Source organism: Brassica napus, chromosome A5 (genome assembly GCF_020379485.1).
Source record: "Brassica napus cultivar Da-Ae chromosome A5, Da-Ae, whole genome shotgun sequence".
Taxonomy (NCBI): Eukaryota; Viridiplantae; Streptophyta; class Magnoliopsida; order Brassicales; family Brassicaceae; genus Brassica; species Brassica napus.
Window position 1 is genome coordinate 24544469 of NC_063438.1, and position 23234 is coordinate 24567702.

The 23234-nt window shown below is 39.2% G+C and overlaps 4 protein-coding genes across 4 annotated transcripts; 2 read left to right on the top strand and 2 right to left on the bottom strand.

The window, feature by feature from the left end:
• Positions 1 to 2429: 2429 nt before the first annotated feature.
• Positions 2430 to 5067, bottom strand: LOC106345408 (L-ascorbate oxidase homolog). The gene is made up of 3 exons (XM_013784609.3): positions 4713 to 5067; positions 3052 to 4158; positions 2430 to 2871 (listed from the first exon to the last, which is right to left on the bottom strand). The coding sequence occupies exons 1-3, from the start codon at positions 4961 to 4963 to the stop codon at positions 2571 to 2573; spliced, it is 1659 nt and encodes a 552-aa protein (XP_013640063.1). The 5' UTR covers positions 4964 to 5067; the 3' UTR covers positions 2430 to 2570.
• A 2672-nt stretch (positions 5068 to 7739) lies between these two features.
• LOC106452325 (L-ascorbate oxidase homolog) lies at positions 7740 to 9876 on the top strand. The gene is made up of 3 exons (XM_013894406.3): positions 7740 to 8062; positions 8223 to 9332; positions 9420 to 9876. Exons 1-3 carry the CDS (start codon positions 7812 to 7814, stop codon positions 9724 to 9726), a joined length of 1668 nt encoding a protein of 555 aa, XP_013749860.2. The 5' UTR covers positions 7740 to 7811; the 3' UTR covers positions 9727 to 9876.
• An 84-nt stretch (positions 9877 to 9960) lies between these two features.
• On the bottom strand, positions 9961 to 14136 carry LOC106452326 (receptor-like protein kinase BRI1-like 3). Its single transcript, XM_013894407.3, has 2 exons — positions 13551 to 14136; positions 9961 to 13461 (listed from the first exon to the last, which is right to left on the bottom strand). Exon 2 carries the CDS (start codon positions 13343 to 13345, stop codon positions 10079 to 10081), a length of 3267 nt encoding a protein of 1088 aa, XP_013749861.2. The 5' UTR covers positions 13346 to 13461; positions 13551 to 14136; the 3' UTR covers positions 9961 to 10078.
• A 5299-nt stretch (positions 14137 to 19435) lies between these two features.
• On the top strand, positions 19436 to 21965 carry LOC125608696 (zinc finger BED domain-containing protein RICESLEEPER 2-like). The gene is made up of 3 exons (XM_048779146.1): positions 19436 to 21388; positions 21473 to 21800; positions 21883 to 21965. The coding sequence occupies exons 1-3, from the start codon at positions 19436 to 19438 to the stop codon at positions 21963 to 21965; spliced, it is 2364 nt and encodes a 787-aa protein (XP_048635103.1).
• Positions 21966 to 23234: the final 1269 nt, after the last annotated feature.

Consider the following 23234-nt stretch of genomic DNA (forward strand, 5'->3'; position numbering starts at 1 on the left):
CAATCTAAGTTGTCTAGACGACTAAACTATATGTCGTCTGGTCAACGCAGAGGTTATTTTTGCAATTGACTTTGAAATCTGTTATTTCGGACGACTGAAAGTTAAGTCGTCTACTATTGTTTGGTTAAAAAAAAAACTCCAAAAAAGCTAGACGACTTACATTTCAGTCGTCAGAGGTTAGTTTTGCATTTGACTGGATTATTTCAGAAGTTTGACTTTTTGGACGACTTACATTTCAGTCGTCTAGTGAAAATTAAAATAATAATATTTTTTTAAAAGTAGACGACTTACAGTTAAGTCGTCATAGGTTAGTTTTGCAATTGAAAAAAAAAACTTCAAGATTTAATTATATACAGACGACTTATAATTCAGTCGTCCACGAGACGACTGAAATGTAAGTCGTCCAGGATTTACGAGGTTTGACCAGAATCTCGGAAAAAAATCCTGGACGACTTACAATTAAGTCGTCTGGTGGACGACTGAATTATAAGTCGTCTGTGTATAATTAAATCTTGAAGTTTTTTTTTTCAATTGCAAAACTAACCTATGACTACTTAATTGTAAGTCGTTTACTTTAAAAAAAATATTGTTATTTTAATTTTCGCCAGACGACTGAAATGTAAGTCGTCTGGGGAAGTCAAACTTCTGAAATTATCCAGTCAAATACAAAACTAACCTATGACGACTGAAATGTAAGTCGTCTAGGTTCTTTGGAATTTTTTTTGAAACCAAACAATAGTAGACGACTTAACTTTCAGTCGTCTCAGGTTACAGATTTCAAAGTCAATTGCAAAAATAACCTCTGCGTTGACCAGACGACTTCCAGGTAAGTCGTCTACAGCCAGACGACTGAAAGGTAAGTCGTCTACAGCCAGACGACTTCCCAAGTAAGTCGTCTGACGAACAGATCTGGAAAAAAACTCGATGTCATACCTTAAATTAGTGAGATAAGTTCCTTAGCATACATAAGGCTTCTCCAAGCACACAGAATCACAAACGGAAGTCACCCACCCATAATCGTTAGCTTCTATGACTCTATGAACCATAAAAATTTTAGAATCAAAATCTTGAGTTTTTTTAGCTCATTGTGGAGAGAAAGTGAGAGATATGTTGTGTTTAGTTCACAAGAATGGAAAAAGAAGAAGGGTAAATCGATTTTAGGAGCATTAAGAGCTTCAAATTGGTTGTTCATGGTGGTTGTGGTATTGATGACAATGGCAATCTTGTAATTACTTGAAGATGATGAGGGTGAGAGAGTAAAAATGTCATTTTCGAAAAAAAAAATAAAAAAAAAAATTGATGTCATTTTCGTAAATTATATGAACTTGTGGGGTGAATAGGGCAAAACCAATTTTCAAAAAAAAAGGAGGTTAGTTTTGTGTTTGACTTTAAGTTATAGGTCAATTTTGCAAAAATCCCCTTTTAGAATCTGTTAATCCACTGCTATATATGAACGTTTATTTTGGTCGGGATATCTTGCATTTTTATAGATGGAGGGGTTAATATGTAAAAAAACTGACATTTTGATGTTTTTGTTTTAGAAAACCCATACCTGTTATTGAATATTAATAGAAGTATATATAAATCTTTTTTTTTGTTGGCAGCTTAGAGCACCCACAAAAAAAAAATACTAGTATAAAAATGTTTGGATACAATATTCTCTTAATAATTTTCAAAATAGTATCTCAAATTTTGAAATACCTATTTTTTGAAAACCTTAGCTAGAATTAGGGATATAAACTTTTACAACTTTTTTGGGGTGGGGGTGGGGGGTGGGGGGGGGGGGGGGGGGGGGGGGGGGGGGGGGGGGGGGGGGGGGTTCAATTAATTAACTTAAAGTAGAATGCAGGCCCGTCCCGGCTCGCGTCGTTCCGATAACCGGCGGGGCATAGTATTAAATTTAGTTATAGAAAAGAAAAAACAAGCTTGAAAAACATGCAAAATTTCTCAGTCTACTTGTTTGACGTTGACGCACCGGTTCTGCTCTCCAGTGACGATGAGAGTTACTGTGTCAAGCTTGCTTGCGATAGAATTATTAAACCTTTTCAGGTGATCTAAGGTTTGTTTCCTTTTTGGCCTTTCTGAGTTATCCGGTTCGTGTTTGATAGGTGTAACAGTCTAAGTAAAAAATTTTAAAAAATTTGATTACTCTGCTTTCCAACCAAATCAAGCTGTGAAATTTGTTGGGCTTGATTCCGAAATTCTAAACATGGACATAAATTAATTTTTCCTTTCAGATTTACTCATCGTTCTGATCAATGAGACTCGAGCATATGTGAAGTAATAATAACAACTTTTAGCATATTAATTATCTTTGTGCTTAAACTAAAACTTTTAAGACTATGCAACTGAACAGCAGTCTCTTGTGTTAGAATGGGGATTATATTAACTGAGCTAATATTGTTTACTATTAGTGATTTGAACAACGATTGGATTTTGCAATATATTAGTAATGTTTAGTGAAATTAGGAAAGGGTTATTTTAGTCACGTAATACACTCACTTGTGGAAAGTACAATTTTACATATCAATTAGAAATACAAAAAAAAACACTTAGTGAAGGTGATGAGTTTAAATAGTGTAGGGTGTAGGTAATGGCAAGCCCTTGACGATACCGCAGAGGTTGGTGTTGAGTGGGATGTTGTATTCGTCTCTTAGTGATTTCTCAGGTGACAGAACACTGACGTACATCTGCTGTCCCAAATATCTTCTCTCCCAGTTCTCTGATCTGATGTTCCACATACCAGCGTTGTCGAATGTCAAGAGGATGGCGGACCAGGACTTGGGGAACACTTGCACGGTGTGTCTGCTGACGGCATCGAGCAAGTTGTAGTTGTTTCTCTTCTCTGGTGTCCATGTTCCTGGCTCAGAACTGTTGAAAACAATGTTAAAAAAAAATGTTATGAATCTTAAATGCCAGGGAGTGAACCAGAGCTGGTTCTGGGCACATCCGAATGAAACATTAGATTTGATTTAATATTTTTCAAATTGATAAAAAATTAATTAAAATTAATCTAATTTTTTTTAATTAAAAGTTATGAGTGGAGCTTACGCGACTGAGAAGAATGAGTAACCATCCAAATGGAAGGATTGCATGCTCTTCTCATGGTTCTCGAAGACTATTTCAACAAAGGTACGGAAAGTGATGTTCAAAACATTGGGCTCCACGGTTAATGTTGTGATCTTGGCTGCTGGCTCGTCCTTGATGACGTTGTATTTGAAGACCTTCTCGGACATCTCAAAGTACTCAGCAAGTTTCAAGGGAGTCTCGGTGTCAACGTGTGATACACCGTTGAGTCCAAACCTAACCTTACCGTTCACCAAGTTCTTGGTGTTGGCGAGCTTGATGGTACGAGTGATGTTGATCTTTCCGTAATGGTAAGATCCTTGCGGGTTAGGTCTAGCCGCGCTGGCGGTTAAGTTCCACCTGAAGGATCTGAACTGGTTAAGAGACCAAGCCCAGCCCACTGGAGCCTTGGGGAGCTCACTTGAAGCCTGAACGTTGCTTCCTTCGTAGCTCATCACACCAACGGTGCTCACTTCCTTCTTGAGGAACCTAGTGGATGCAACCATGTAGTAGTTCTTGGCATTTTGGTCAGCTGTCACAAGAACAGCGAAGCACTGTCCGACGTGGACGTCGAGTGAGTCGTAGTCGTTCTGGAGAACGTGAGAGCCTTCCATCTCAACAAGCTTCATCTTGTGTCCTTGGATCCTGAAGTTAAGTGTGGATTTGAATCCAACGTTGCATATTCTGTACTTGTAAGTCTTTCCTGGCTTCATGGTGAAGAGTGGCACGTTTGGTCCTCCGACTTTACCGGATTTACCGTTGATGAGAACACCGTCGGGGGATCCAAGAGTACGACCACTGTCGAGGAAGGTCTTGAGAGCGGTGTGGCTCTTGGTGTACCAGTCGTTGATAAGGACGGTGTAGTCGTCTTCGGGGTCAGCGTAAGGGACGGGGATGAGGAGACGGCTGTTGACACGGAGGCCACCGAAACCACCGGAGAAACGGTGGAGAGCGGTTGATGGGTAGTAGAAGTAGCTACCGATCTGGTCCTTGGGCTGGAAATGGTAAGTGTAGTTGGTGCCTGCTGGGATTGGGCATGAGGTCCCAGTCACACCATCTTGCCATGAGTTCTTCCTGTGCTGGAGACCACTCCTGCCATGTCACCGAACCCATAGTCAGGACTCAAGATCCAAAGTAATAATGAAAACTGGTTATAAATAGTTGTGGTCATACAACTAAACCTAATACAAAGCATATCTTAAATCAAAACTTAACCACAATGTGTTTTAGTTTTTAATCATTTTTATTCATTAGTTTAATAGGATAAACCAAAGATATTTGTTATTAAAAGTAGATATAACTATGTAACATTTTTTTTCAAAAAAAAAAAAACAAAAAATAATAATTTGAACGGAAACTAGACCAGATTTTTCTCAAACAATTATATTGAATGATCCAAAAAGAATTCGATTTCAATTTGTCGAACCTAAAATCCCAAGAAACAAATAACATAAGTAGACCAAGAGCTTTTGAAACCTAAAACCAATATAAGTTTATTTGAAAATGAAAAAATGATATGAAAAATATGATTTGTTTTTTTTTTGAAGACAACGTTCTTATGTGGAAAACGCTTTATACGTTTGATAAATCTAAAGAGAACAACCATATAAGGTATAAAGAAGAAACGAGAGGGGATGGTTACGAACCATGTCAAGAGGAAAGGCTCGTCAAGGTTGTTGAAGACATTGATGACAACATTGTTGTTGGAGGTGGAGTTTAGGTTAGGACCAGGGAACTGTCCGTTGATGAGAATCACCTGTTGAGGGATTCCAAGAGGCGCGACAGTTCCGTAAGTCACATTCCATGTGTAGTAAAAGTAAGGATCACCAGCGTTCACCAGCGCCACCGAGGAGACGAGGCACACAAACACCGTCAAAAGCTTACCACCCTGCATCATCTCTTTTCTACTTTTATATTTATTTTTAATTAATAAACTAACCCTTTCCTATAGAAGATTTATTTCTTCTCAAAAGCAAGAAGAAACTATGTTCTCTTGACTTTTGACGAGTCTTTTGGTGATGTCGTGATTAACTATTTATGCTGGTGTGGATACCTTGGTTTGCACGGATTCGTCGCCTAATCTCACGCTTCATCTCTAATTTTTTTACCTTCCATATGTGTAAGTTCTATTTTTGAATTCCTCTCTTTGGTTCTTAGGGTTTCAACGTTTTGAACGAACACACAGCTCGGATCATATCATATTCTAATAATGGAAATATCCTCAAACGGTGTCAAATTAACAACTCACAAAGTGTCATTAAGTGATTTTGTTTATATAACATGTTTCAGCTACGGTTTATTACACACAGGATAAAATAAAGTGGTCTTTTGAAAACTACGTGAAGTTGCTACACTTTGTATAATTTAACCTTAAGAACTCGCATTTTCATTGTTGATATATTTCAAATTTGTTGTCTTTTGGTTTATAGGATATTGTGTAAGATATGATATGTTGGTAGGCAATATGCACCCAGCTCATATATACAAAAATTTCGCTAAGTACTATATATGCTAGTTTATGTTAGGTTATTAGAGCAGCATTAACAAGGGGAGGGAGAGTGGATTTTAATTTTTTTTTTTAATTATTATTCTTTTGTTTTGTCCGATTTTTTTTAAAAAAAGATTAAAAACTGACCAATTGTGGATCGTCACGTGTTCATAGGATCCGCGAAAAGTGATAAAACCCTCACAAATTCACTTCTTACAGAAAAGGTAGAAAATGCAGGTTTTAATTAATGGTGGGATCCACATGATTTTAAATTATTATTTTTTGGAAAAGTCAGCCTTAAGAGGCACAGATATTAATGCTCTTACCCTCACTTGAGAATGATTCTCTTTTTTTGATATGTACGTGAATTCCATTAACTTGTAATGTGGAGACTGATACAAGAAACTTGAATCACAACAATGCTAAAGCAAAGAGGTACGAAAGAATCCCAAAAAGTTAAAAAAGACTCAATGACACATGGTTAGATCTTCCTAAGCTCTAATGAACTAAAGAAAAAGCTAAATGAGAAGTTGTTACTAATGGCGGCGATAGGACTTCAAAGGACTTTTAGTACAACATTGCTGGAAGACCAGCAAAAAAAGATGAGTCTAACAAACAATTGAAGGAGACAACCGCAAGGTTTCCACTCAACAACAAGCGGATCAGGAAGCCGACACCCTGCCCCGGTCCTTGGAGAATGGAAACCACTCCGACCAATTGAAAACCAGAAACAACACAAACAAGAGAGCTGACACCACAAAAATATAGACGGGAGAGATCTTGGGAATGATATATTATCCAAGTCTGGACTTCTTTTAGCCGACAAGAGAAGAGAGAAGATGGACCGTCATACATACTGATAAGTTTATTGGGCTTCCAACTTAAAACCAATTGGCAATTAGTGGATTGACCCAAGTCCCTTATATATTACTCAAGTCCCTTTCATATATCCGATGTGGGATCTTCTCTCCAATACATACGAGACAAAATCGTGAAACCCGAACGATGGTGACTGGCGACTAAAAGTAAATACAACATACTGTATGGGGATGAAGATTCAGATCAGCGAGAGTTTTAGTCTTTCAGTTAGTGTAGAGAAAAATTCACTGACTCTTAATGTTTATAACAAGTATTTCTTATAACAATGTAACATACTCTAAATTTAAGGCATTCTATGGCATGACATAATAATAGTTTACTAGATTATATGGTCACAATGAGTCACTTCCAGGCTTTGAAGCTTTTGCCAATTGTGAGAAAAAAATGGTCATAATCAGTGTTCAAAAGAAAAAGTTGGTGACCTGATGACAGGGGAGCCGGCGACCGAAGCCCCGGTGAACTTAGGCCCTGAGCAAGCGATGACTCAAGATGCATAGAACGACTAAGCGGACTCCTAGATTATTAGCTAGGCAGGCGGGTTAGTCATTTAAAAATTAATACAATATACTAAATATATATAATATTTTATATTAAATACCATTATTTATTAATATAAAATTTATATTATTTTATTTTCATAAGATTATATATTATAATATATTAATTATTATAATTTATTAATAATAAACTATATATTATTTATGATTACAGTATTGTAATTGTCTATGACTTAGAAGGTAATTGCTACGGTTTTATAAAACCTAACTGTGCCGCCTAAACGGCCGTCTATACCATTTTTTTGAATACTGTTCATGATGAGTGTTTAACCAAAAAAATTAATGATGTGATAATAATAATAATAATAATAATAATAATAATAATAATAATAATAATAATAATAATAATAATAATAATAATAATAATAATAATAATAATAATAATAATAATAATAATAATAATAATAATAATAATAATAATAGTTATGTAAACTTATCAGTTTGCATGTGAATTTCTTGAAATACATTCAAGTTTATGTCTATAACTTATTCACATGACTAATAGATTTTTCTCTCTCAGAGTATTCTTTTAAAATCCAAAATAGCCAAATTCTCAAAGACATGGAAACCAAAGCCAAAAATTAGAAAAGGAAGAAAAATGTTAAGAGAAACTAAAAACACTAATAATAGGGAGAGGTTAAACTTCAATATTCCCAAATATGGAAATGAATAGCGAAATGAGAGGAGATGCCAAAGAAAATCAGAAAAAGCAGTCTTAAAAAACCCTATAAAAACGTCCTCAAGCATTTTCACAACTCGAAATTCAAACCCCAAAACATAACCAAATAAAAATAAAACATTAATACCCCACAAAAACACATATGCGAGGGGTTAAACTATTGGCCGCGTGCCTCTACCTGGCCGCAGCCGCAACGGTGGTGGTCCATGCCGAAGACCCTTACTTCCACCACGTATGGAACGTGACCTATGGAACCGCTTCTCCTCTAGGCGTTCCACAACAAGTCATTCTAATCAACGGCCAATTCCCTGGTCCCAACATCAACTCAACCTCCAACAACAATGTCATCATCAACGTCTTCAACAACCTTGATGAACCCTTCCTCCTCACTTGGTAATATTAATAACCATTCATTCATCTACAAACATATCTTTTCTCTAGAAAAAAAAAAGAACTCTTTAGCCATGGTCGAATCTAAAATTTAGAAAACATAAACATAAGGAGTCTGATCATTTACATTATTAATAAGTTATAATATATTTTTGCATTTTAGGAATGGAATCCAGCACAGGAAGAACTGTTGGCAAGATGGGACTCCAGGGACTATGTGTCCGATCATGCCCGGCACCAACTACACTTACCATTTCCAGCCTAAAGATCAGATAGGAAGCTACTTCTACTATCCCACCACAGGGATGCACCGTGCCGCTGGTGGATATGGTGGACTCCGAGTGAACAGCCGTCTCCTCATCCCGGTCCCTTACGCTGATCCCGAAGATGACTACACTGTCCTCATCGGTGACTGGTACACTAAGAGCCACACTCAGTTGAAGAAGTTCCTCGACGGTGGTCGTACTATTGGTCGTCCAGACGGTATTGTCATCAACGGAAAGTCCGGAAAAGGTGATGGATCAGACGCACCGCTCTTCACCTTGAAGCCTGGAAAGACTTACAGGGTTAGGATCTGTAACGTGGGTCTCAAGACATCTATCAACTTTAGGATTCAGAATCACAAGATGAAGCTCGTTGAAATGGAAGGATCGCACGTTCTTCAAAACGATTACGACTCTCTCGACGTTCACGTTGGCCAGTGCTTTGGCACCATCGTTACCGCGAATCAAGAACCTAAAGATTACTACATGGTTGCATCCTCTAGGTTCTTGAAGACGGTTATTACAACAACCGGACTTCTCCGCTACGAGGGAGGCAAAGGACCAGCCTCTTCACAGCTCCCGGCTGGTCCGGTCGGATGGGCCTGGTCGTTGAACCAGTTCCGATCCTTCAGGTGGAACTTGACCGCTAGTGCAGCCAGGCCTAACCCTCAGGGATCTTACCATTATGGAAAGATCAACATCACACGTACAATCAAGCTCGTGAACACTCAAGGCAAGGTCGATGGTAAGCTTAGGTTTGCATTGAACGGAGTCTCCCACACAGAACCTGAGACCCCTCTGAAGCTGGCCGAATACTTTGGTATTTCCGACAAGGTGTTTAAGTATGATACCATCACCGATGACCCTACCCCGGAACAGATCAAAAACATCAAGATCGAGCCTAACGTTCTTAACATCACTCACCGCACCTTCGTCGAGGTGGTGTTTGAGAACCACGAGAAGAGTGTTCAGTCTTGGCACTTGGACGGTTATTCTTTCTTCTCCGTTGCGTAAGTAAAACAAACACACACTTTGTTTCTTGCATCACAAGTAACTCTTCATTTTAACCTAATTTTGACTTTTACTATCTTTTAAAGTGTTGAGCCAGGGACTTGGACCCCAGAGAAGAGGAAGAACTACAACCTCTTGGATGCAGTGAGCAGACACACAGTTCAAGTCTACCCAAAGTGTTGGGCAGCAATCTTGCTCACATTTGATAACTGTGGAATGTGGAACGTTCGTTCTGAGAACACAGAGAGACGTTACTTAGGACAGCAGCTTTACGCCAGTGTCTTGTCTCCAGAGAAATCACTTAGAGATGAATACAACATGCCTGAGACAAGCCTCCAATGTGGTCTCGTCAAAAACACACCTAAACCTGTTAACCCTTACGCTGGTGCCTAAGTTAACTTTTAAATACAACTAAAGAGTTTTGATTCTTCTGTTGATCTGAAAATTAATTTCTAAAATTATATGGTTTACTCGTATATACATGGAATTGAAAATGTATGTATGTGTCTATACCTTTCAAGTAATTTTTCTTTCTTTCAAGAAGCATTAGTCTTCTCTTTGTTTTTTGTTCTTCACTTTTTTGTAACAATTATGTAATGTATTATGTATCCATAATCTTCGATGAAATAAGCAAAAGAGATCTTATTTCTCCCAAAAAAAAAAACTTTACAATAAAAGTATTTCTCTATAGCCTAGAACCATGTATGATGATAACAAAACCCTTCTTCTTAGTCTGAGCCTTTTTCTAAGGCTCTTTATCTCGTGGTTCTTCCACCAAAGGAGTTTCCTTGAGAGAGAAGTCATCGAGACTATCATCATTCTCTGTATCGACCTGAACAAACTCTTTGAACATCGCCATCACTTGAATCATAGTTGGTCTTTTGAACGGTCGATCGTCCAGACACTGAGACGCAATCTTCAAGTAATGAAACAGCTCAACGTCGCCAGATTTCTCAGTTATCAGGTCCGAATCAAGAATCTCAGCTCCTCTACTCTCCTTATAAAGCTGCTTAGCCCATCCCACGAGATTGTTGTCCTCACCAAACTCCTCAGGATCGATCGGTTTCTTCCCCGAGAGAAGCTCCAGGAGTATAACCCCGTAGCTATACACATCTCCTTTGGTCGTGCACCGGAAACTCTGGTAATACTCTGGCGGAACGTAACCGGGAGTTCCCGCGAGCGTGCTCACGCTCAAATGCGTGTCCAGAGCGCTCACCAGCCTTGCCATACCGAAGTCCGAGACGCGTGCTGTGAAGTCTTGGTCTAGAAGAACGTTGCTTGACTTCATGTCTCTGTGGATAATGTGAGGGATGCAGCTGTGGTGCAGGAACGCTAGCCCACGTGCAGCTCCCGTTGCAATCTTCTTCCTCGCCGTCCAGTCAAGAAAGACTCCACCTCTCTTGGTCTTCTCGTGTAGAACGGTCTCTAAGCTCCCGTGTTTCATGTACTCATAAACAAGAAGCCTCTCTTCACCAATCTTGCAGTAACCTAACAGAGGAACAAGGTTTCTATGTTTGATTTTCCCAATGGTCTCCATCTCAGCCATGAACTCTCTATCCCCTTGTCCCGTGACTTGGATCAGCTTCTTTATCGCTACAACAGACCCGTCACCGAGTTTCGCCTTGTAAACATCTCCAAACCCGCCTGATCCGATCATACTATCAGCGCTAAACCCGTTGGTGGCTTCCAAAAGATGCGCGAAAGTGAGTTTCCGCAGCGGCTTCTCAAACGTCGCGACGTTGATGCTTAGCGGCTCATGGACGCTAGAGAGCTTCCAGCTGCTGCTACCAGAGGTAGGGAGGCTCTCGATGTACTTCTCTCTCTTCTTCTCTTTCTTCTGAACTTTCCTTACTCTGTAAAGCGCTATAGTAAGCATCAACATACACATGAAAGAAAACACAAGGCCGGTGATCATCCCCGTGGCGATGCTCTGCTTCTTATGGTGAGCGATGGAGCTCGTGGGGCGGTGGCGGGAACCAGAGCTGCAAGGCGGGAGGGGAAGCCCACAGAGGCCTGAGTTGTTTGCGTATCTTTTGAGTGGGAACGTTGTGAGCTGCCCTCCGAATGGGATTGGTCCGGTAAGATTGTTGTTAGAGACGTCTAAGTCGCTGAGGAAGGAGAGACCTCCAAGTGATCCAGGTAAGAAGCCTTGGAGGTTGTTGTGAGACAGATCAAGAACTCCAATTGCTTTTAATCCACCGAAGCTATCCGGTATGGCTCCGGATAACAGGTTATGTCCCAGATTCAAAACCTGAAGGTAAACCATGTTACCATAACTCACAGGAATAGAACCTGAGACCGCGTTATACGAAAGGTCCAGGTAGATCATGCTCCCGTTTCCGTCGAAGGTGTACATAGCCAAGCCTGTGTATATCCGTGTCTCAGGACAAGAATGAACCATAGGAAAATGCTCTAACCGCTCTGCGCGAATGCCTTCAAACTCAACCAAACCACCTGCACCTCTGCAGTCCGTACCGCCTTCGTTTCTAACAAAGGCAAACTGTTTACCAGAGACGCTTCCAGGCATTACCTTCCCAGCTTGGCTAGCTAGTTCAGCTGGGAGGTCTCCGGTTAGATTGTTGCTGTTCAGATCAAGCCAGATAAGACTCTTGCAGTTCCCAAGCTCGGAAGGGACGTTACCGGTTAAAGAATTGCCCCCAAGCTGGAGAATCGCCAGCTTCTCAAGCTTTCCCATCCCTACCGGGATCTTCCCGGTAAGGCGGTTGCCAGAAAGAGAGATCCAGATCATATTAGTGCATTTAGATATTGATTCCGGTATAGAACCGGTTAAGAGGTTGTTGTTCAAGATCAGAGTCTCTAAGTTTCCTCCATCAACGCAAATGTCATCAGGGATCTCACCGGTGAGATTGTTCGCCCACATAACTAAGTCTGATAGCTTCGGCATTGTCCATATCTCCTTTGGAATCGGCCCCCCGAGAGCATTGAAACTGAGATCTATCGTCTTCAAGCTCTTGCAGCTACTTAGCTCTACAGGAACAGTCCCTGATAAGTAGTTGTTGGCGATAAGCAGCTTCTCAAGAACCGGAGTGCACAAGCCGTACGGTACTTCTCCAGTGAACTCGTTTGAGCTAAGATCAAGAACTCGAAGTTCACTACAGTTAGCTAGCGAAAGCGGAACAGAGCCTGAGATGTTGTTGTACGGCAAGTAAAGAGAAGTGATCCTAGGAAGCTTGCTCACTACGGTGGTTAAAAACTCGCCGGAGAGCTTATTGTTTCCAAGGTTGAGACTTTGTAATACCCCACAAGAGACGAAAGACTCCGGGAGCTGGCCGGTGAGACCGTTACCGGAGAGATCAAGAACCTCTAGAGTTCGGCAGAGGAGAGAAATCTCCGGCGGAATTTCGCCGGAGAATCTGTTGTGCGATAGAGAGAGCTGTTTCAGGCTCTGGAAACTCCCCCATTCGCCGGGGAGTTTCCCGGCGAGGCTGTTCCGAGAGAGGTTCAGCGTCTCGAGGAGCTTACAGTTCGAGAGAGTCACCGGAAAGTTCTCCCCGGAGACGTTGTTGTGCGATAAGCTGAAGAAGGTGAGGTTGCTACAGAGCCCGAAGCTGAGACGGGAGAAGTCGCCGGAGAAGTTGTTCTGAGATAGATCGAGGTGTTGCAGAGCCGCCGGGAAATTGATCTCCGGGATCTCCTCGGAAAACGAGTTATTCGAGAGGTATAGGCTCCGGAGATTCGGTAACGCCGTGAGGTTACTGAGATTTAGGGTTCCGGTGAGGCCGGCGTTTCGTAGATCTAGGCCGATGACTCGGCCTTCGTAGCAGGAGACGCCTCGCCACGAACATGGGTCACGGCCCGGTGGGCCGGGCCCGTGTTTCCAGTTATCCAGAAAGTTGTGAGGATCAGACTTGACGGAGGATTGCTTAAACGCCGTTAACAGAGCAGCTTCGCTCTGGTCGTCGGTTAGTAGACGTCTGTGACGAGCGTCCACCGTAAGAAGCAAGACGAGCATACAGAGGATCACGAACAGGAACAGCCATTGTTGCTTCATGTTGTTATCAGCTCACCAAGTGTTCGATTAAATTCCCAGAAGAATCAAGCTCAGGGATCTTCTTTTTCATCTACATGGCGAGGAAGCCTCTATCCTCCATGGCAGAGCTTGCAACACTGAAATTCAAAGTGAAGTTAAGATTATTTCGCTGGAAAAAAGTAAAGAAAAATAAAGTCACTTCGAGGAAGAAGAAGAAGATACATACATGGTATATGTGTGAAGAAACAAAAAAGCGGAATCAAAGGCTGACAGATACGGAAAAAGAGAGAGTGGAAGTACAGAGGAGACAGAGAGAGAGAGAGAGAGAGTTCTTGTAGTGAAGAAGACAAGGGAGATGGTCTTCGACAGTTTTGTCTCTCCAACAAGTACGATGTTGCAGAGATGGTCGGACCGGGAAAAAAGAGAGAGAGAGAGAGTTGAATTCAAACCAAACTAAAAAAAAAGAAGATAAAGCTGGTTTAAGATTCTACAGCTTTTACCTACAAAAGGCAGCGTGTTTAGTACGACCACTACACAGAAGAAAAGAAAAGAAAAAAACGAATTTTACAGGAAATAAAAACAAGAAAGATAAAGGAGAGTGCTTTTTAATTTGTTTGACAAAGTGAGAAGCTTAAGAGATTTTCTTGTTTCTTCGTCGCATCTAAGAGGAAGATGCAGAGGAGATTTAAGTGTTGTCACTTTTTCCTCCTCTTTGCTGGAAAACTGCAAAAAAAAAAGCAAAAGAGAGGAAAAATGGGGAGAAAAGGTAGAGAAGACAAAACTACATGAAAAGAGGATTCATAATCATATCATTATATTAAAGACTAATTCTTATTAATTATTTATCCCACCTATTTCTTATAATTAACCTAATCCATGAAAATATCTTACAATAGATTATCAAACCCAACATCAGATCGATGTTTCGTAATTTGATTTTAGAGAAACATATTTTACAGGTTAGGAAGAATATTTATAAAATCTAACAAAAAACTATGTATTGTGGTGACTAGATTTTTTTTTTTTTTGTAACTTAGATTTGTTGCTTTTAGTCGTTCTTTTGTTAATGTCAATGATATCTCTTTTGTTAATGTCAATGATATCCCCAAACTCATTAAAATTTGTGTAACATGTTATTGCATGGCCAAGCAGATGATAAACTAGTTTCTGCAAAAATAAATTTTTAATGAATAAAAAAAAGCAAATTTCTTACCACCAAACTTTCACTATTAATTTGTTAGATCCAATCATGTATATAGCCGTCTAGAATATAATATTTTTTATTTATTTTCAAGTTACTATATGATGTTGTTTAGTGTTTTAAATTTATAAAAAACTATGTTGTCTAATGATGATGTTTTATGAGTCTAAAATCTTCTATACTTGTTTATGCATAAGTTACAACGCGTATACATCTCTTTTCAAGACTTTTTTTTTTTCTTTTCAAGTCTTTCTATTCATCTCACCCTTTAGATTCGACTCGTTTCATGTTTGACGTACCAAATAAAACCTAATCATCTTCAGGTTAGATCATAGATGAATTACTCCTCACGACGGCCTTCCGGTTTCCATAGACAAACATACGCACGTATTAATATTGTTAGAAAAGAAAAGAATCCGATAAAAAAAACTAAAAAAATATAGTATATTGTTAGAAACAATAATTCTAGTTGTTAAAAAAAAAGAAACAATAATTCCCACCACCGTTCTCGTATTTGCAAACTAATTCCCACCACCGTTCTCGTATTTTTCTTCGCGTGTATGTAACTTTCTAACACTACACGCACGAAGCACTAGCTTCGTGAAATGAAAACAAATATAGTTCTTGTCTGTGACCCAATTAATATTGTTTGTATTTGTGGATTTTATATTGCGATTTATGGATTTATCCGTAACATTTAACACAACTTTCAAATTTTTTTCTTCCTTGAAAACTACTTGAAGGTGATTGGTTTGCAAATAAACGACGAATTTAATCTCTACCACGTAGGAATTTTTTTTACCCAGTTTTGCTTTATATCTCTCTGACTCTCTCGATTAATTTTATATATTGAATAAATGCATGAAATCTTAAGTCAGTGATTCCAACGATTATCATCGTTGTTTCATAAAATGTTGAACAATTATGATTGCAATTTGCAAACAGACGTGACAGGAACTTCTTTCTGGTAGGAACGAGATTAAGTTAGAATAATCAATGACCGGACCTGTTGTTACTTAAAACTATCCCTTCAAATTTTAATACCTCAACAAATTCGGGTTTTAATAACTACGTACCTACTATTCGTACGTGTAAATCCTTTATTTAAGCTGAACGATTAATGTATTAGTGTCCTTTAATTTAAGGACTAAAATAAAAATAAAAATAAAAATGGGATGTCGCTTAGGCCTGGGCAAATAAACCGAATCCGATAACCCGAACCGAATCCGATCCGATAAAAATGAATCCGAACCGATCCGAACCCGATGTAAATACCGAATGGATCTTGTTTTGTGGTATTTTGGGTTATGGGTATTATCCGAACCGGACCCGAATCTAAATGGATATCCGATAGAACCCGAAACATTTAAAACCTCGAAAAGATCTTATACCAAACATGATCTCAATTCCTAATATGTATCCAAAATACACTAAGAAATATTGAACATCTAAAATACTTATCTGTTACATGAAGGTTGGTGGTTCTATTACATGAATGTTGGTGGTTCTATTGCATGAAGGTTGATGGTTGAAGTTGGCCATTGAATCTTTAAGTATTTAGATTTAGATTTTGTTTTCGTTAAACAATGTTTCTCATTTCATGAGAACTTGGTTTTCGTTTTATGCTTTTATTTATTTGGTTTTCTTTTTATCAGTAAGTATGTTTACTTTTCGTTTGATTTTGAATGATCAAGGTTGATGTTCCTTATTTTTGAATCGATTTTACTTAACGTTTGGTTACAAAATAGGTACAAATCAGATATTTTAAAACTGAAGAACCGATTTTACTCATGTTTTAGTTCTAAAATAGGTAAAAATCAGGTACTTTTAAACCGAAAAACCGATTGGGACCCGAACCCGAAAGTATATTGGGTTGTGCCGGTTGTTTGAAGATTTACTAACCCCGACCCAAACCCGATAGAACCCGAACCGGTCCCGAACCGAACTTTCATATAATCCGAATGGGACTGATTTTGATAAACCCGAAAAACCGAAACCCGAATGGATAAAACCGAAACCCGATTGGGACCCCGAATGCCCAGGCCTAATGTCGCTAATGTATTTATACAATTGCAGACTTGCAGTCGTGCACGTGCATTTAATGAACTTAAATTTAGATCATAAACCCAGTCAAACTTATCTAGGTCATGCCGTTCCTATCTAACTTCTACCTAAACACACATATATGTTAGTTAATTAGTATAGCTAAACGTATTGATGAGAAAATAAGAGAAACAAAGATGAATATAAAAAGGTTGCGAAACTCGTACGCTATATTGTTAATTGAATTTAGTCGGTATTTGATTGATTATTTTATAATTACATATGTTAATATTTATAACTCTAAAAGACAAAAATAACAGTCGACAAAAGAAAAAGAAAAAAAAGAGACAAAATAACATCTAAAAATCCGTGACTAAGAATAAATTATGAGGAAAAAAATTGCTCTCGAAGTCCTCCTTTCACGTCTTCCATAGTTTATACATAAAAATAGAAAATGAGTATTTGAATAGGAAGTCTTTTGTAGATTTGGTAGATGTTTCCAACTAAAAATGTATAAAATATGGTGAGTCGATGATGGCCCGAGAAGATAGATTGTTTAATCAATGGGTTAATAATAAGAAGTATAAAAAGCGAGGGGGTTTACTAAAAAGAAGTGGGCTCTTGGGCGGGGTCACAGGGTTGCATTTTGTCAGCTTATCCGGCCGCACGAGCGCACATCCTGTGAGTTGTGACTTCCAAAGATTTTCTCGTGCCCACTTATTAGATTTTTTTTTATTTGACATTTATCTCTCTAATAGTTGGTTGTTAATTTAGGACCAATATACGTCGATAGCACTTGTTAAAAACCAATAAATAACAAGAATACATACACTGGCCTTATGTAGTTTTTTAGAATAGTGATTTTGTACTTTAAAGAATACAAACAATAGTTGACAAAAAAAAAAAAAAAAGAATACAAAAAATAAATTAAACTAGAGAAACTTTTGGCAGATATATATAGCGGAATAGCTGATACGATTTGAAAATCTTACACGTCGTTTTCATGCATTGATAATGAATATGATAACTTTTTCCTAATAGTAAGCTTTTCATAAAATAGCGGAATCATCGCATTCAAATCTGCCTGATTTCTAGTCCAACCATCCCCTTTTCACGTAAATTTATTCTTGTTCGATTATCTTCTTTGTTCATTTTCGTCTAAATTTTAAATTTAGTAGTACTCGTGTTGTTTAGCTGTATATAAAATTATACAGACGCACGAAATTTTGTCTGCATATATGTACGTAGTTTTGAATTGAGTAATAATTAATGGAATACATCTATGTAGGAATGGCAAATGGACCGCAGCCCGCGGGCCTGGCCCGTACAAGACCCATGCGGGGCGGGTTTGGGCAGAGATACTGTAGGCCCATTTGTGAGCGGGTCTCGCGGGTTAAGTCTCATGCGGGTTGGGCCTTTGCGGTTTTGGTCATTGCGGGTCTTGCGGGTCAGACAGAACCCGCACCACTTCCTCTTTTGTTGTGTCTGCACCTGAAAAAAAAAAGTAGGGACAAAAATGGCGATTCGTGTTCTCTGTAGCCGCGACTCTATTGACGAGCACCAGAGGAGCATCACCACCAACCGGTTCTTCTTCTCCTCGACTAAGGCCACCACCGGAGCTCCTCCCCGTCTTCTTTCCACCACCATAACTTCCCTTCTTGGAGATCCCGCCACCGAAACTTCTCTCCTTCCTCGAGCCTCCACCGGAGCTTCTCTCCTTCGTCGAGCCTCCACCGGAGATTATCTCCTTCCTCGAGCCACACCGGAGCTCCTCGCCGTCTTCTTTCCACCACCATAACTTCTCTTCTTGGAGATCCCGCCACCGAAACTTCTCTCCTTCCTCAAGCCTCCACCGGAGCTTCTCTCCTTCGTCGAGCCTCCACCGGAGCTTATCTCCTTCGTCGAGCCTCCACCGGAGCTTCTCTCCTTCGTCTTCTTGGAGATCCCGCCACCGAAACTTCTTGTTCCTGGACTACAAAGGTATTTGATTAAGCTCTGAAGTAGTTTGTTTCTGATATGTTTGTTGATGAACGTAGACTCATGATGTACACTGCTAACACCATGACTTCTGCAATTGAGCATTGGTTTAGATTCAACTAAGCTACAAAGTGAAATAATTTATTCATTGATAATGTCATACTGATATACTATTGTTGTTCTGTATTTATTGATTAATTTGCGAGGTTTGGGAAGAAAAGAAGCCAAGATTCTAATAAAAGCAGAGGAGATAGAAGGCATAAGCGTATGATCAAAAACAGAGAATCTGCTGCTCATTCTAGGTCTATGAAACAGGTATGTCTCTCTCTCTGTCTCTCTATGTACTCTTCTTGTTGTGATTGTTTGATGAGGAACTGTAAGACTGTGTATGACAGTAGACTGTGAGAACTTAATAATTGTGTTGGTATGACAGTAGACTGTATAGCTGAGTATATTGCTCTTGATAGACAGTGAGAACTTATCAATTTTGTTGGTTTTACCGTAGACTGTGTAGCTGAATTATTCTTGTCTGAATGAAACCTGAGTCTGTCAAAGTATAGCTTGTCCCTCTTTGATGTTTGATCTTGTCTAAGTTATATTTAGGAATGGCAAAGTATTGGTTTTGTTTAGGTTCTGTTTTGAAGTAAGTATTGGTTCTGTTTTGAAGTAAGTATTGTTATGTAACTTTGTCGTTTGTTGTTGAAAATTAGAAATATTAATTTTTAAAAATAAAATTAAAATACTAAGTAAATTAAAAAACCCTAACAAGTAACAACACAAACCTAAACACACGGAAACTACTCTTTCACGACTTATTGAATATCGTGACTCGTGAGGAAAACAAAAACACTAATAAAGAAACTTGAGACTTGAGAGCGGCTACAAAGGAGATGGATCCCAATTTCAAGTTCTTGGAGACTTGTGACTTCGACACTCAACGCCTGATAGGAGCCCTTAACGCTGCTGATGAGAATCGTGAGACTGAGATAGGCTGTTCTGATGGAAAGAAGCAACAAGGAAAACGAGTGATTGAGGTAGCTGATGATGAGGTCGATAGTGATGTTGAGGAGACTCCTCCTCCAATCAATCCCACTCAGCCTTGCAAACAATTTTCTCTCGGATCAGGGAGTTTCTCAACTCAATCCGGGTCGTCTTCAAAGGCGATGGAAGGGAAAAAAAAACCGGTTGCTGCTACAATACGTGGAGGGAGGAGGTGTTCCAAGCCGGCTCCAAAACCGGTGCAGCCGCAAAAGAAGAAGAAAAAAGAGGATGAGGAGATTAATGTGGATGATGATGTTGATGAGGACGATGAGGATGCTGCTATGAAGAGTAGGCAAAGGTCAGATGTTTGGGTGGATTTTTGTGTGATTCGAAAACCCAATGGCGAGGAGAAAGCCAAATGCAATCATTGCAAGAATGAGTATGCTTGGAGCTCTCACGGGCATGGAACTACGTCCTTGAAAAGACATCGTGGTATTTTCAAAATGTATAGAAGGTTGAATGGGAAGATGAATGTCAATGCTGAAGGGAAATTAGTACCTCGCAAATATGACCATCTTGTGTTTAGGCAGCTGGTCGCTAAGACAATAGTCCAGCATGACCTCCCATTTTCGTATGTGGAGTATGAAAAAGTGAGAGACACTTGGAGGTATTTGAATGCTGATGTCCAAACCATTTGTCGAAACACTGCGAAAGCAGATGTGTATCGGTTGTATGAGAACGAGAGAGATGCACTGAAGAGGGAATTAGCGAGTCTTCCTGGAAGAGTTTCCTTGACGTCTGATTTGTGGTCATCGCTAAAACGTGAGGGTTATATGTGTGTGACGGCTCATTACATTGATCGAAATTGGAGGTTGAACAGCAAGATCCTGACGTTTTGTGCTTTATCACCACCACATACAGGTATGAATGTTTCGATGCAGCTCCTTGAATCACTGAAAGAGTGGGGAATAGAAAAAAAAGTGTTCTCTATCACATTGGATAATGCTACAAGCAATGATTCGATGCAAGATATTGTGAAATCGCAGCTGATGTTGAACGATGACTTGTTGTGTGGCGGAGAGTTTTTCCATGTCAGATGTGCAGCTCACATACTTAACCTCATAGTGCAAGATGGTTTGAAGGTTATTGGAAGTTCTTTGCACAAAGTAAGAGAGAGTATTAAGTACGTATTAGCATCAGAAGCGCGTGAAGTATTGTTCGAAAAATGTGTGGTTGCTGCTGGTATAAAGGAAAATGCGGGTCTGATACTGGATGTGCAGACAAGATGGAATTCAACTTTCTATATGCTTGAAAGAGCCATCAAGTTCCGCAAAGCGTTTGTTAAGTTGGAGACATTTGATAGGAGAGGTTATAAAATGGCGCCTACAGCTGAGGAGTGGACAAGAGCTGAGAATATCTGCCGTTTTTTGGGACCATTCGCTGTGATTACAAGTTTGATGTCTGGTTCCAATTACCCGACTTCGAACTTGTATTTCTATCAGGTCTGGTTGATCCATGATTGGCTTAGAATTAATGAAGAAAGCGAAGATGAGGTTGTCAGAGAGATGGTGCCACCGATGAAAGAGAAGTTTGATAAATATTGGGAAGAAGTCAGTTGTGTTTTCGCGATGGCAGTCGTCTTTGATCCACGTTTTAAGCTTTCTATTGTGGATTGTTGCTTAGGGAAGCTCGACATGAGTACACGTGATACAAAGTTGAGAAACTTGCGTGATAAGCTCAGTACTCTGTTTAAGTCTTACGACAAAAAATCCAAGACTAACTCACCTTCTACAGAGCCACGTGAGACGGTTCCACAAAATGTTTGTGCTGAAGGGTCAATGGGTATGTTTGAGAACTACAATGTGAGTGTTTCGATTTTTTTTAACATTCTGTTTATTTTTATTTTTTTTTAAATAGTTTTTGATCTTTTTTTTAAACCTTCATAGGATTTCTTTGCGTTTCGCAAAGTCAGCGGCGCTGTGAGTGGAAAAACACCTCTAGAAGCTTATCTGGATGAACCACCCTTGGACTTTAATAGTTTTCGGAGCATGGACATTCTCAAGTGGTGGAAAGATAATACTCATAGGTATGGCGATTTGTCAGCAATGGCTTGTGATTTACTGAGTATTCCTATTACAACAGTGGCTTCAGAGTCTTCCTTTAGCATTGGATCGCGAGTCCTTAATAAATACAGGAGCCGTCTACTTCCGAAAAATGTGCAAGCTCTGATCTGTACTAGGAACTGGCTAAAGGGATATGAAGCTTATGAACATGGTAAAATATTCACATTATTTTATAATTCTGAGAACCATGCCTATTATTATTTACTAACTTCAACTTTTGATATTTTCTAAAGATGAAATTCTTGATGAAGAAGAGAACCTACCATCATTTGAATCCATTGTCAATGGTGGAGATGAAGATGAAGAAGAAGTTTGATTTTTTTTTTTTTTGATTTGGTGTTTTTCTTTTATCTACATTTAGAATGACTGTTTGGATTTGATTTTTTATTGCCTTTGAGATTAATCATTTGGATCTGGTGTTTTGTTTAATTTAAATTTGGTGAAGACTTGAAAAATTTGCAGTTGATGTTGTCTGTGCTTTTGGTAATGTACATTTGCAATCAATATCATTATCACGTATCAGTCTCACATACGAGTGTATCAGTCTCACATACGAGTAAAACACTTGTTGAAAATTTTAAGGCTGAACTTAAAAAAAAGAAGAAGAATGTTTTGGTATTGGTATCAGTCCCACATACGAGTCATATTCACATTTCTATCGCCATGAGCTGCTCTATGGTTTTCACATTTCAGCTGTCGTGGTATATGCTTTCTTCTGATTTTCCTTTTGATAAGATAAGTCAGTTTTTCTTTCTTTCATGTTGCAAATCAGGCGGGGCGGGGCGGGGCGGGTGGTACCGTTTGCCACCAATATTTGACTACCCGCGGGCTGCCCGCAAATGCTAGGAGAGGTTAGCGGGGCAGGTTTGGGCTTACGGATTGAGACCGCGGGTAGTGGCGGACCAACCCGCAAAGAACCGCCGGATAGAGAGACCGCGGCGGGGCGGGCTACGGCGGGGCGGGTGGTACCAATTGCCATTCCTACATCTATGAATCCTTCAACTACTTTAGGGAAACAGTATAATGTACATATTACTTATTATAGTTGCTATTCTATAAATAAAATATTCAAAAAAACCCATCAATTTCGTGATTATACACAGGAAAGATAAAACCAAAAAATATTTCGTGATTATACACAGGAAAGATAAAACCAAAAAATATCTAAAGATAAATCCAAGAAAATATAAGTCACAAAGGTCTCTCAGTCGTCGGTGTCTAGCATACTGAAAAAACAAAATCCACATATGATATTGAAATTGCTTGATAATTTATTCACAAATGGGGCCCTATGCTAAATAGGTGCTTGAAATTTCAGCGCATTGATTCAACAATCAACGCTATGGAACCTGAGTTCTCTTGTGATTACGTGAACCAAACGACGAAGGAGAGAAAATCAGACCAAATCAATAAGAAATTCGATCACACGCGAACATATGTAATTTATTAAAGCAGAGTATTTAATTATTGTATTCTTTAAACATGTGATGAGTTATAAAAAACAAAATAACGAATTGGTGTTTTGATATATCATATGTATGATAATATGATATCAAATGTAATCTTTAATAAGTATATAATTTGT